At 42.9% G+C, this 14,335-nt stretch overlaps 1 protein-coding gene across 7 annotated transcripts in view; it reads right to left on the reverse strand.

Annotated features, from left to right (window-relative positions):
• PANK1 (pantothenate kinase 1) overlaps positions 1-14,335 on the reverse strand; it is a 104,352-nt gene that overhangs the window by 46,704 nt on the left and 43,313 nt on the right. The window contains exon 1 of one of the 7 annotated variants that reach the window (XM_086378505.1): positions 10,023-10,041. The exons of 2 other annotated variants lie outside the window; for them this stretch is intronic. Coding sequence is in view for 3 of the 5 variants with exons in the window: in XM_086378500.1 (XP_086234626.1) it covers positions 8,795-9,476 (682 nt within the window). In the remaining 2 variants the exon portion in view is untranslated. Of the gene's footprint in view, positions 1-7,898; positions 8,160-8,794; positions 9,780-10,022; positions 10,042-14,335 lie in introns of those variants that run through there. 4 more of the 7 variants (XM_086378507.1, XM_086378500.1, XM_086378502.1 and 1 more) reach the window with 4 other exon arrangements.

The raw sequence follows: 14,335 nt of genomic DNA on the forward strand, positions 1-14,335 counted from the left end.
CCATGGAGCCACCTATGAAAGTGACAGTGAGATAAAGACACGACACAGCCATGTGTCCTGCTTCCAGAAACCTCAGAAGGAATTAAGGAAGCTTCCATTTAGGAGATGATGTCAGATCAGGTTGGAGGATACCCTGAAACCCTGTCCACAAAAGTACTCAGTCAGAGCAAGATGGGTTGATGAGAATCCTGAGATTTTAGAAAGATTTGAAAGCCTCTGTGACTAAATAATAGCAAGAAAATTAATATTGAATACCTTTTATAAATAGTAGCTAGTATGAATAGTAAAATATCTTTTGCTCTGCACATATCAGGATATAGGCATTCTACTATACGAGACTTCACCTACATTTCCCACATTTGGTGCTCAAAACCGGTAAGATGTGTGTGTGCATGCTAAGTCCCTTCACTTGTGTCTGACTCTTTGCGACCCTACAGACTGTAGCCTGCCAGGCTCCTCTGTCCACGGGATTCTCCAGGCAAGAATACTGGAGTAGGTATCTATTTCCTTCTCTAGGAGATCTTCTCGACCCAGGGATGGAACTCACATCCCTTCTGTCTCCTGCACTGGCAGGTGGGTTCTGTATGACTAGCGCCACCGGGGAAGCCCTATTTTCCACATTTGGTCCTCACCACTGGTAAGACAGATGCCAGTTATTTGTAGTCAACAAAGTGAGCCTCTGAGAAGGTAAGCATCTCAACTGAGACTGCACTGTGAACAGGTAGTAGAATGAGGCTCCGAATCCAGGTCTGGTGACTCCAAAGCTCCTTCCACTCTAGAACACCACCCATTCATCCTGGGAATCCAAGAGGGTCCTGAGCCTGGTCTCCTGACCCAGCAGAGTCCAAATCGAAGCTCAATTTTCCCGAGTCCTAGAGCCCTTGCTCGGTTTCCTAGAGAAGGATAAACAGAAATTTATTCCTCACAGTCCTGGAATCCAAGATTAAGACACTGGCAGATTCAGTGTCTGGTGAGCTCAGTTCCTAGAAAGCGGTCTTTTTTATTTTTAAGCTTTTTATTTTGCATTGGCGTATAGCTGATCAACAACCCTGTGACGGCTCCAGGTGAACAGTGAAGGGACTCAGCCGTGCATATACATGTATCGATTCTCCCCCAAACTCCCCTCCCCTCCAGGCTGCCACACAACATTGAGTGGAGTTCCATGTGCCACACAGTAGCTCCTTGCTGGTTATCCACAGATAACTGTCTTTTTGCTTTTAACCTCTGGAGAATTCTCTGGGCTCGTCCTTATGACCTAATCACTTCTAAAACGCCCCACCTCTTATTACCATTATCTTGAGGGTTAGGATTTTGATATCTGAATTTCGGGGGGACACAAGAAATAAATCTAGAGTAGGACCTATCTCATAGGGAGCTGGGAGTGCTGTAATGAGATAATCCATGTAAAATGTTTTGGTTCCTGGCACAGAGTAAGGGTCCCTTAACATCGGCTACTGTTACCTCCACTAACACATGAATGAGCTTTTTGCCAAAGGTGTACCAACTGTATACACCGATCTCTTCTACAAGTTTTACAGAACACACTTCCTTTCCCAAAATAATAGGCTTAATGTGGCAGAAAAGAAGGCAGCTAGCTGAAAATGGAGGCAGACTTGGCTTTGAATTCTGGCTCTGCCGTTCACTGACTTCAGGTAGGTTGCTTCAATTCTCCAGGCCTTTCTTTCCCCATCGTATAAATCAAGTGTGGGAGTGCTGACCACATTCTTTTGTAAAGACACATAGAGAGCAATGGGACACACAGCTGTTGCTCAATCATAGCTAAGCTAGTTACTTGGTCAATCAAAGTGACCACTGTAAGTACCCACTATTGTCATAAATCTTTTCACCTTCTTTCCAAACTATAGAGAAATCTGTTAGAGGCACAGATCATTATTTTGATGTAACTGCCTCTACAAATAACACTCCCTTACCCCTTGGAATCATTGACTGCTTTCAAATACACTCCCAAGGATAAAACATAGTCAAACATACACACATACAATTAGCCAACTCTAAGCATCTAAAACATCTCATAAATTAAGTAATGAGATACCAAGCTTGATAGCTGCACTATCCAGAGGAAAGAAAGGTCTGCTGAGACATTCTGAGCACCCTATCTAATTCAGAATACTGTCATCCCAAGGCGAACACTGCCCTACACAGTGAAGGTAAAGCATAAAATTAAATGTAATGGAAGTCAAACCTTGATTGCTTTTCATGGTTATTGGTTTGTATTAAAACATACACACACACTATTAAGAGTCAGGCTATCACACACATTAAAACAAAAAACCAACCCCAAACCTGTTAATTAAAACCAGTACTCTTCTTTCCTGACTAATTATGTCTCCAAAAACCATGCTGGATTTTGTTTTATACCCTTGTTGAATGTCCCACATGTTAAAAATTAACAGCACTCTTTCTGTCAAAATTTTTGGTTACTGTGCCAAACAAAATATGTTTTGTATTAACGTTGAAATTCACTTGGCCTTTTGGGGAAAAGTGGTGTTCAGGTCCCTAATGAATCCTGACACCTAATTTAACCACGTAGATACTGAACACTTGGGCACTTAAATTCATAAATCTCTAGTCCAAATGTGCATTGTAGAATTCATAACTTCACTGACAAACTTAGAAATCGGACCACATCCCCGAGGTAGGAATTCTAGAGTGTGCCCCTGCTTTCCATCCTAAGTCTTTTGTTCTTGATTTGCAAAGCTTGTCCACCATCTAGAAGTTCTGATTATGTTTTTAATAAAAACGCATATATAGTCACACCGTTCCAGCCAGAAAATTCTACCTATTTACCTTTATATCCTGGTTTTTCCATTAGCCCGATTCAGAAGTTGGGGAAACTCTAGGTGCCAAAGCTAAATATCCTAATATTTAGGAAAGTGAAGACTTACGCTTTGTCAATGGTGGCCAGCTAAAACTGGTAATAGATTTGTGTTTCTTCAGTTTATACCCCACGAATGTGTTAGGTGCATAATGAACTCTCACCCATTTTCTGCTCGAGTTCTATCTGCATGATCTCAGAATCCAGAACTTCTACTAGGAGGCTGCAGGCACTGCTCCAGCCCTTATTCCCGCTTGTTGAAGAGGGCAGCTCACATCCTCGAGTCTTCTGATGACTCTCAAATATTTGCCTTTCTATAGCATAGTGTTTGCTGGCTCAAACAGCAAAAAAGTTATCTCCTTTGCATTTTTCTCCTCTCTTCAGTAGTATGGCTCATCTACAAGTATCCTTAGGGTCTAAAATATCCAGGATTTCAAGGAAACAGCTCTATACTTTTTTGTGCCATTTCTGTTCCTTCTCCAAAAAGTATATATTCATCAGTTTCATCAAAAATAAAAGAGTTATGTACAAAATTGTTGCTGCTGCAGTGTTTATGATGTTTAGAGACTCAAGCTGCAGTCTAAAGCTACTAGAGACAGGTTAAATAGATTACGGTGTATCTATATAATGGAATATTGGGAATGTAATACAACCACTACAAATGACGCTTTAATGCTGTAAGAAAATGCTTTTACTAAGATTTTCAAATAAAAAAGGGTAAGTTGGGAGTTTGGGATTGATATATATAGTACTATATTTAAAATAGATAATCAAGAAAGACCTACTGTATAGCATAGCTGGTGGTGTTTAGTTGCTAAGTTGTGTCTGACTCTTGTGTGACCCCATGGACTATAGCCCACCAGGCTCCTCTTTCCATGGAATTTTTTTTCAGGCAAGAATACTGGAGTGGGTTGCCATTTCCTTCTCCAGGGGATCTTCCTGACCCAGGGACCAAACCTGTGTCTCCTGTGTTGGCAGGAAGGTTCTTTATCATTGAGTCACATGGAAGCCCACTGTACAGCATTGGGAACTATTGATACTTTGTAATAATTTATAATGGAAAAGAAAATGAAAAGCAATAGATATATGTATATGTAAAACTGAATCACTTTGCTGTATATCTGAAACTAATATAACATTGTAAATCAACTATGCTGCTGCTGCTGCTGCCAAGTCGCTTCAGTTGTGTCCGACTCTGTGCAACCCCATAGACAGCAGCCCACCAGGTTCCCCCATCCCTGGGATTCTCCAGGCAAGAACACTGGAGTGGGTTGCCATTTCCTTCTCTAATGCATGAAACTGAAAAGTGAAAGTGAAGGCGCTCAGTTGTATCCGACTCTTCTCGACCCCCTGGACTGCAGCCCACCAGGCTCCTCCATCCATTGGATTTTCAAAGCAAGAGTACTGGAGTGGGTTGCCATTGCCTTCTCCATCATTACTCCCAGACATAACCAATTAGATCATATCTTCTTATTTTCAATAAGCAGTCAGCACTTCTCAAATAATTCAGAACATTGATTTCCAGGTATTTATCTCTTATGCTATTTATCCAAATAGATTTACATTGGAATTGAGCACTTTAGAAATGTATTAATAACAAAAATATATTAAACACTTATAATTGGACCACATATGGCTTTCCTTGTCTTCTATATAGATATACTTACTCAATCATTAATTTACTTATAGTAATACCATCCAGACCTATGAATAGTAATAGCCTGAGAACAAAATCCTGAGCATTAACGTCTGACCTCAGAGTTACAGGGTTTAACCAAATCAATTATTCACACACACCTCAGATATGCATTGGTTCAAACTTTGCACCTTTCCATTCATGCGTACCTTTGTTTACTGATTCCCTAATTAAGTCACTAATAATAATAAAGTCAATATGTAAAATTCAAAAAACCCTAAAAACAATATCCTAGAATATTACTAAGGTCTATCTATAGGCTTATTTTTCATAAAACTAAGATGCTATGTCTTTTTTGCAGCAGATCACGTTACACACAAAGATTATGGGCTTACTTGCTTCATGTCAATCCCATATTTATACTTTATCTACTATGCCTGTCCTTCATTCACTTAATTTTTCCATGTTTTAAAGATGGTACATATGGTAGCCAGCCTCCAAGACAGCATCCAAGGATTCCTGGCTCCTAGTACTCGTAGCCTTGCAGTCTCCTCCCATATTAAATCAACTATGGTCCAACATAAAATAAAAATTAAAAAAATCGTATCTTAGTGTGATCCAAAATTACCTTCAGCAAACGGCACATTTTAAACAGCCATTTTCTCTGGGTGATGGTATTTGTGAGCACTTCTTCCTGCTTTGTTTCCTCCAGTTTGTATTATGTAATATTTTTATTGGAACAAGGGTGTTGGAAGTAACTGTGGGACTAGGAGTGTCATAGATAATCAAATAAAACATTTTGGCTTTCTTATATTAGCCAACTCCCACCTTTTTGTAAACAAGAAAGTCAATCTGAGGTGTCTCTGTCAGCTCAGTCTCTTGTCCTATGGGTTAGTGGTGGACAGTGTTTTGCATGTGTGATAACAACTGGCATTTGCCAAATAACTGCTATGTGCCAAGCAGGAATTTACATATATATATACACACACACACACACACACATATAATATATATCTTATTTAATCCTCAGATCAACCTGATCACATAGTATGATTAGCTCCATCTTATCAATACTGAAACTGAAGCATAGAGGTTAAATAAGTAGCCCCAGGTCACCCAGATGTAATTTAAACTCAAGCCCTCCAGAGTCTGGATAACTCCACCATTTACAAACATTAGGCTCTTGGCATTTTATTAGGACTATAAAATTAGTTTCAAAATATTTGGGAAATGAGCTGACTTCATAAGGTGCTACTTACGTATGCTTCAAAGAATCAGAACACTAAGGAGCATACAAAAGGATTCGCCCTATAGAGACCTTACCGAGACTCCATTGAAGGGCTTTCGCCTCGTCTGTCCCATGGATGGAAATGGCTACTTTGATGAGGTGGTGGTGATGTCACCTGTACCTTTTTCGTCAACATCAATCAAGTATTCATGTATCCAAGTTGCAAAGCATATGAAAAAAACTATCATCTGTAATAAGACTTCCAACTTAATTGGGGAGATAAGACCAATAACATGCAGGGACAAGGCAAAAATAAAAAATTTTTAAATGATAATAAAATGCTAAGCCATGTGGTAGACTAGATGACTAGGGTGGAAGTTATGAAGAAAGAACTCTCAGCTCTTTAGAATCTTAGCACTTTGAAAGTACAAGAAACAACCCTTGAAGATCATTTCGTGGACTCCAGCATTCCAAGAGGAGATCTAACCTGGTTGAGGCCACACAATTGCTCAGTAGCAGAGACAGGTAAAGTAACCAAGGAAGCTCAATGAAACAGTTGAGTCTTGGAAAAGCTTTCCAAGGATAAGCACAGTGAGTGAGGTCATGGTACTTTTGATGAACAGAGTGGACAAGATTTCCTGGTTTAACAAAATCAACCTGCCACTACTCTGATTTTTAGATTACAAGATTGTGAATAGTCCTCGTACTGAGGGATTAGATTTAATTTTTTTAAATAATCAAAAACTACTGAATTGCCTGTTTCGTTGCATTCATTGTTTTCAAACATGCAGTATTTCAAAGTGTATTGCACTCTACCCAATATATTACTAAATAGAAACACATCTACCCACATATGCATTCCAGGTGCCTATCTGACAGAAGTGATACCTGGCTGTCCTAAAGCACTTCTGGTTCAGATAGAAGCAGGAGTCTGAAGTTGCAGACTGTAAGTAGGAAGTAGTTATTTGTCCAACTTTGATGATTTTATCAACAATACACTCAAATTTCATTTAAAGCATGTAAATACTCTTTGTAATAATTGCTTATGTAAAATTTATCAGTCATCAGAAAATAGAGAGATACTTAAGTCTAAGTAGATTTGTTTTAGATTACCTAAAAAATCAACTGATTGGGCAAATTTTTTCTTTTTTTTTGTAAAAAGATACTTGAATATTAATACACAAGGTATAAGGATCCTAAATTAAACCTAATTTCAACTAAGAAAATTTGGTAGTGAACACAGCAGATGTGGCTTAGAACATGTAAAATTTATTTCAGAAACGTTTGTTCAAATTTGAGGAAAAAATAGGCTAATGAAACACCAATTCTGATGAATTTTTTTAAAAAGTTGATAAATAAGTATGATCACTAAACTTAAAATACGTACGGTTTTCATTAAAAAAAAAAAATACAAAACCTATTTCAATACCTGACAAAACACACAGGCATAAATTTATACTTTCTTATATTCTAAATAATGCTTCCAGTGGATTTTCAAGCAAAAGTTAAGCCTCAAGGTTATTTCTCTGCCTTCCTGCAGAGAAAATTGTTAAGAGAGTATATTTTCAATTCCTCAAAAATTATTTCAAGAGGTATGATACACTCAAACATAGACCATTTATGCTCACAATACTACATAAAAACTCAAAGCAGTTCTCTTTGTTATATTTTAGCTATTTACATTTTAAACTCTAATATAGTTTGTTAAAGTAAATCAGAGAAATAAATGAAATGTGGCTTCAAAAGAAGTAAAACAGGTTAATAAATCATAAACAATCAATACTAGTGCATAAATAAAGTCATTTTCTAACAAGGTTCAAAAACAAAAGAAAACAGAAATTCAGGTTTTAGATGCCTTCCTTACAACCCTACCAATCTGCTGTGTGGGTTCAAAGTTCCTGACAAGAAGTTAACTTTGAACCTGAACTTTCAGACTTACAAAACACAAGTATCAGAGTTACTGAGTCCCACAGTTGGGTTAAAAAGCTTCCCAAAGTCTCAGACTTTAACTGAATGCAGAAAAGCTAAGAGTCTAAGATAATAAACAGAAACAGCAAAAAGTGAAGTTGCCAAATATCAAGGTTTTACAGATGAATCTAAAGTATATCTAGCAATTTCCCTGTATGAAACAATAAATAACCTATACGCAAATATGCATGTTTGAATGCAATCACGTTATTAGCATGCATTCTACTTACTTTGCTTTTTTGCCATTTATAAGCTTCATTGGGGAGACCCAGAAAGAGGTAACAAGTTGAAAGAAGTTCGGCTCAGATAAGAAACAGCTGTATACTTGATCTACAAATTTGCATCTCAGAACGTTCCGTGGGGGAGAGACTCTTCTCAAATTAACATATATACAAGCTTTAGATTGTGAAATTACGCATTTCAGCTTTCAGCACTGTATATTACTGTTGGAAACCTCAACTCTACCTCCCCATTCTCCGAAAAAAAAAAAATCCACCTCCAATCTTCATTGGTCCACATAGTTCCGGCCCACATGGTATCAGTGGGTGTGTCCCTCCCAACAAGTCCTCTCATTGGCTGCGAGGAAACAGCCTCTAATAGGCTGTGATTTGGGGGGCTGTCAAACTCCACGCCTCCAGACCTCGCGCTCGCCAATAGACCCAGGGAGCTGGCGGCTCCTCTGCGATTCAAAGGGCAGGCTGACTGCCTGAGCGCCAACCCCAGAAAGATGAGCTCTCAGAAAAGGACGAGGAGAAGGGCGACGGCAGCTCAGGCTCGCCCCCCACCGCTGCTCGACTCCTACTCCCGGACCGCACCAAATGTTGGCACACGTGCATTTTCCCACCGACAAATTAGTAAGGCGGCCAGCGCGTTTGCCTTCTGCAGAGCCGTTACCCGAGGAGCAGCTCAGAAGCCGAGTCAAACCGGCCCATTTTACAGATGAAAGCAGGAAAGGGATCTGTAGCGCCTGGCGCCCCTGGGGAAAGAATCAGTCCCGTGCGCCCCCTCAAAGCCGTCCCCAGACAGCTGGGGCTGGGATGCCCCGGGCGCGCTTAGGTGCCTGTCCCGCCGCTCCTGGGGGTCGCGCCCCGTTCTGCGCCCGCGCTCCCCTCCCTGAGAGACTTACGCGGCCTGTTCTTCCTCCCGGAGTCCATCCTCCTCCGCAGCCGGCATTTCTTGGCGGGGGAATCGTGCTGAGGGGGCGGCGGCTGTGGCTGGAGCTCTGGCTGGAGCGGCAGGCGCGGGGGTGCCGCGTCGCCGCCGCCCGGGGGGCCCCGGCTGCAGAGGCGCGACGGGTGGAACCCGTTGTGCAGCAGCCCGTTCACGGCTGCAGCGCCGACGCCGGCGGGAGTCCCCGGGGCGTGCGGGGCCGAGCGCTCAGGCTGCCCGCCGTGGTCGCCCATGCCAGAGGCTGGTGGGGCGGCGCGCGGGCCCCGGCTCAGACGGCCTCGCTGGAGGTCATTCTCGGGCGTCTTTATTTCCCCGGATCCTCCTTGCGGCTTCCGATTCAGCAGCCGCAGAGCCGGCGCTGGAGGATGGCGAGCCGGGCGCTCCTCCCCTCCTCCCTCCGGCGTTCCCACCTCCTCCACGCCCTGACCCTCGAGTGCCGGCCCCCCGGCGCCCGCCTGGAGCATGCCCGCTCCCGGCGCGGAATTGGGGATCCCCGCGCACCCCCAGCCGGGGCCCCCAGAGCCCGCCTTCCCCCGCTGCCCCAGTCGCGCGACTTCAAACGAGGCTTCCTCGCCTCCCAGACCTGTCCCCGCTACTGAGCATGCCCAGTCCTGCCCGCCACCGCCGAGCTTCAACATGGGGACTGAAGTTCTCCGGCTTCGCAAAGAAGAGATGGGCGGGTTGGGCTTTGTATGGCGGAGCAAGCCGAGAAGGGACTGGGCGAGGCCGGCGTGAGAGGAACGAGCAGCTTCGGGAGGAATGCGGGCGGGGGGAGGGGGGAGGCAATAAATATATGTAGAGGTTTGGGTTTGCTAATCCTGTCCGCACCGAGCTAGATACCTTTGCAAGGTCATTCACGTTGTCCCCTCCTCCCTGAAAGCTTTGTGAGCGTATATGTGTTTCTCTGGGTTTAGTTAAGTGACCACACTACTCACAGGCACGAGGGGAAGAAGGAGAACGATTATTTATAGACAGGTAGGCGGATTTGGAGAGGGAGGGGAGTGTAATTTCTTTACTGGCACTCACAGACACCATGTGGCCTCATGGAGTTGTCTTTTACAGGGAGGAACCTAGGAATACAGTGTAAGGACAGTGAAGGACATAGATGTAGGCGGGATTAACTGGTGCTGGAAGAGACCAAGTAAACAGAAGCAGTCCCAAGCTATAAAAAGCACTTTCCTCACCCAGAAAGGACGCTGAAGAGACAATGTCACCCTATTTATAGAGTAAGGAGTTGCCTGTGTTTTCAGAGGGGCAGGCAGCATCACAGGGGAGACAGCACCACAACCCTGGAGTCAGAGCTGGATTCAAACTCCAACTCAGGCACCCAACAAACCCTGAGAAACTCATTGCTCAAGTTAACACACCTGGTTTCATGAAACAGGACTGGGCATGCTCAGTAGGCAGGACAAATTTGGGTGCTGAGGACCTTCCCAAAGTTGTGCAATCCCTTGAGGCCTCAGCTCTTGACTCTAGAAACTGTCTTGAGAAATCTGCTACAGTCCTGGTGCACAGTAAATTCCCCAAAGATTGGTTATCCTTATTACTGTTATTATTAGCAGATCGCCCTTCATTTCCAACAAGGGGAATAAACCATACTCACAGTCATGTTTATTGTGTAACTTACTGTGTGTGATGTTCTCCATCATCTGCACTTATTTAATCTACAGAGGAGTCAGAGGCCTCAGAACACTCAGCAGCAGCCAGGGGCCTGTACCTGGATAGGAATTCCTTCCAGCAGTCTAACCTGGAATCAGCTTTAGGACCCATGACCACTTGAGTGCACAGGTCCCGTGCACAGGTCCCTTGACTCCTTTTTTTTAGATATGGAAACTGAGCCACAGACGGATGGCTGAGGTTATTAAGAACAAAGCAAAGAATAAACCAGGTGGTTAAATGACAAAGAATCCAATGGAGGAAACACAGGAGGCTTGGGTTCAATCCCTGGGCGGGGAAGATCCCCTGAGGAGGGCATGGCAATCCACTCCAGTATTCTTGCCTGGAGAATCCCATGGACAGAGGAACCTGGCGGGCTAGAGTCCACAGGGTTGCACAGAGCTGGACTCGATTGAGCTCGCACGCACATTAAAGAATAAGTCTTAATTCTCCTATTTTTGTTTCCCTGACGTTATCATATTATTTGAAAATATGAAGGAAAAACCTAGATGACCTGGCCCCTGCCTCACCTTGAGCTCCTGATTCTCCCTCTACTGAGCAGCCTTTCAGTTCCTCAAACACACGAACATCCCTTTTCATCTGCTGTGTTCCCTTGCGTGTTCCCAGATGTCTGTTTAACAGATTCCAACTCAGTCTTCAGATCTCTACTTCAACCTCTTAAAGTAGCCTTCCCTGACCCTTGGAACAAGATTAGAGCTCCCTCCTCCTACGCTTGACCTTCATGACTATCAGTTTGTAACACCACAATGGGGGTATAATAGGACATGACTGAGTTGTTACAGTGATAAAATGAATATATATGTCAAGTGTCCAGCCCATCATAAGTGCTATAAAAAAGCTCAATATTTGATTGTGCGTCTCCCCCAACTACACTGTAATCTCCATTAAGGCAGATGACTCTCTTTCATAACTATCCTTAGGAAGCTCTTGGTAATTATTTGTGACTGAATAAATGACTTGGGTGGTATTTCCCCAGCGTGTCTCTCACTTTCTACTGTAAATTTGCTAAAAACAAAACGCCTGGATTGTCACTCCTAAATATTCAAATATAAAGCTTTCAAATTCTGACATAATTTAAGCTCAGTAGTTTAGGAAGCACTTTAGAGCAGAAATGCAGAGAGTTAGCAATGCAGTGTATCCAAGGACATATCCTCTCCAGCATGATTCCCAGGCATGGTGAGGAAGGCCTGAGCCAGGTGGCTCAGACCCAGGTAGGGCAGGAGCACTGGTGCTGGGGACAGAACATCCTCTGCCTGCTTCCTTTCTCTCTTCTTTGCTCTGGGTGCCTTGAATCGGCTATACCTTGCATGTGATAGAGAGGAAGCCAGGTGGCACATCGCAGGTTTATGGGGTGTGTGGGAGTCAGGGGGGTGCGGGGAGGTTGTGGTTCAGAGGTGTCATTTTGAGGTATGAACTATGATGTGCTCCAGCAGGGGAATGGAACAAATAATGTTTGGAAGAGAGAGAAGGAGGAAGAACCCACAAGGCACTCTCTCCCTCTGTTCATTCATTTATTTACCAGTCATTTATTATGAGTGCACTATGTTGTAGGCAGTGAAATAAATGCTGGGAGTAAGTACGAAGTCAAAACAAATGGCTTCATTGCCCTCTAAGGGCTTACAATTCATAGACAGAGAGAGACAGAGACAGATAAGTCAATGATTCTCCATCATGTGGGTACATAAGAATAACCTAGGGACTTTTTCCTTTTAAACTTCTTGTTGAAAATAACATACATACAGAAATATATACATATCCTAAGGGTAGAGCTCGCTTCCTAAGGCCCACTTGTCTTCACAGTGAATTTTGCAGTGAATGAAACAAAGTGTGTCACCTATACTATGGAAGGGAACTCCAAAGGACTCCAGAGAGTGAGCAATGATGGAACAGGGAAGAGAAGAGGAAGATGGGGCTGAGATGGGTGTTAAAATACGCTTCAGGGAGGAAATGACCCTTAAACTGAAGTTTGACCAATCATGGAATTTCATCATGGAACACTGAAGGAAATCCATTCAGAACTGAGGGAGTGGAGGCCCTGCAGGTGTTTTGAAACCATCTGGCACGCTTGGGAACCTGCCAGGAGATCAACAAGGCCGAAAGGCAACCTACCGAGGGAGGAGGTGAGTGATGGCCAAAAACATGAGATGGGGTCCAAATCTCAGATGGCTTTCTACACCATAGGAATCAATTCAGACTTTTTTCCTGAAAGCCATTAGAAACCACTGAAGAGTTTTAGATTGTGGAAAAACTCCTAGATTCGCATTCTGGAAGGATCTCTGGCATCAGTCTGGAGAACAAAATAGGGGAGGAGGTCCCTAGTTGGAGGGACCAGATAGACGACTACTGGAAACAACCAGGAAAGAAGTGAGATGGGACCAAGTGAAGGACATACCATTCAGAATGAGATCACTAAGGGGACTCAAAAACTGTTTAAAGAATTCATAGGACTTAGTAACCAACTGCACAACGAGGAAGAGGTAAGGCCAGGATAATTTTTATGTTTCCAGTCTGGGCAACTGGGAATCTGGTGGTTTCAGCATGTAAGACAAAATATGCAAAAAAGAAGCAAGACCTTCTACTTATATTCTCTCTGGGATTTATATTTAAGAAGGGTGATCCTTTAAAAATGTAGATATGATCATGACATTCTTGTACTTACACTGATAGGTAAGCCATATCAATATCTGTCTGTTTCAGTCTAACTCCGCACTCCCCACTTGCCTTCTTTCCTCCCTCTCTCTTCCCCTCCCCCCATAAAAAGAGGGAGGTCAGCACTAGTTTTTAACTACTATTAATTAGACTTTTAATTTACTTTTTTTGGAAGACACAGATTAAAACCTGTCCACCATGCCATCATTATACATGATCACTGTAGAAATTCTAGTTCCTTGCTAAAATGGAAATAAAATCCAATGTGCCCAAGCTTTTTACCACTTAATAACCACACTGATGACACAGTATGAGCTTGGGAAAGGATACTCTTCAAGACATAGTTTAAAAAGAATTACTAGAATTTTAACTGTCAGAATACTATCCACCCACGATGACGTCTTTCATTTTTTCCTCTTTTGCTATTGGTGTCGGGGCCTTTCTTAGAGATTCGCATGAGGCACTTCAGGAGGCTATTTTCAAGGACTGTGCTATTTTCGATGACTGTGCTTTTCACTTCGACGACAGTGCTTTCTTCAGGGCCCTAGGGAGTAGCTCTGCTTCAGGGAGTCAAAGACCACCAAAAACCAACAAAACTGCCCTGTGAATAACTGTTATGGAGAGATTCTGAAGACCACTTCATCAGAGCCTCCCTCTTCTCCTTTCTTCAGAATTGAGCAACTGCTACACAGCAGGTACCATACTAAGTACCAAGGATATAGTCTTACGCAAAAACAAAGTTCCCATCCTTATCCAGATTACAGAATGGACAGGCCTTAAGCACGTAATCACAACAGCAAAAGCGTAACTATCACTCCGAGAAATGCAAAAATGGAAAGACTCCCAGTGCCATGAGGGCACATACCAGGGTGACCTGGACTCGTCTTAAACTTTAGTAGATGAAATGACATTTGCTGAATTCTGAATGCTGAATAGAAGCTAACTAAGGTGGAGGTGGAAGTGCAGGAGGTATTCTTAGGCTCTCTTATGTCATAAACATGTGGGCACTTCATAAACACTTGCTGACTGAAAAGATGAATTGACCCTGTTCCTCTCAATAGGGCAAATCGAATGTCAGGAAGATTATTCACCAAAATGAACCACTGGAGAGGGTTTAGGCCAATCCCGTTCTTTTTACTATTTTTTCTATATGGCTTGATGGAATATTTTA

This window comes from Bos grunniens, chromosome 26 (genome assembly GCF_055505025.1).
Source record: "Bos grunniens cultivar Pamir isolate PY7600 chromosome 26, Bosgru_T2T1.0, whole genome shotgun sequence".
NCBI lineage: Eukaryota > Metazoa > Chordata > Mammalia > Artiodactyla > Bovidae > Bos > Bos grunniens.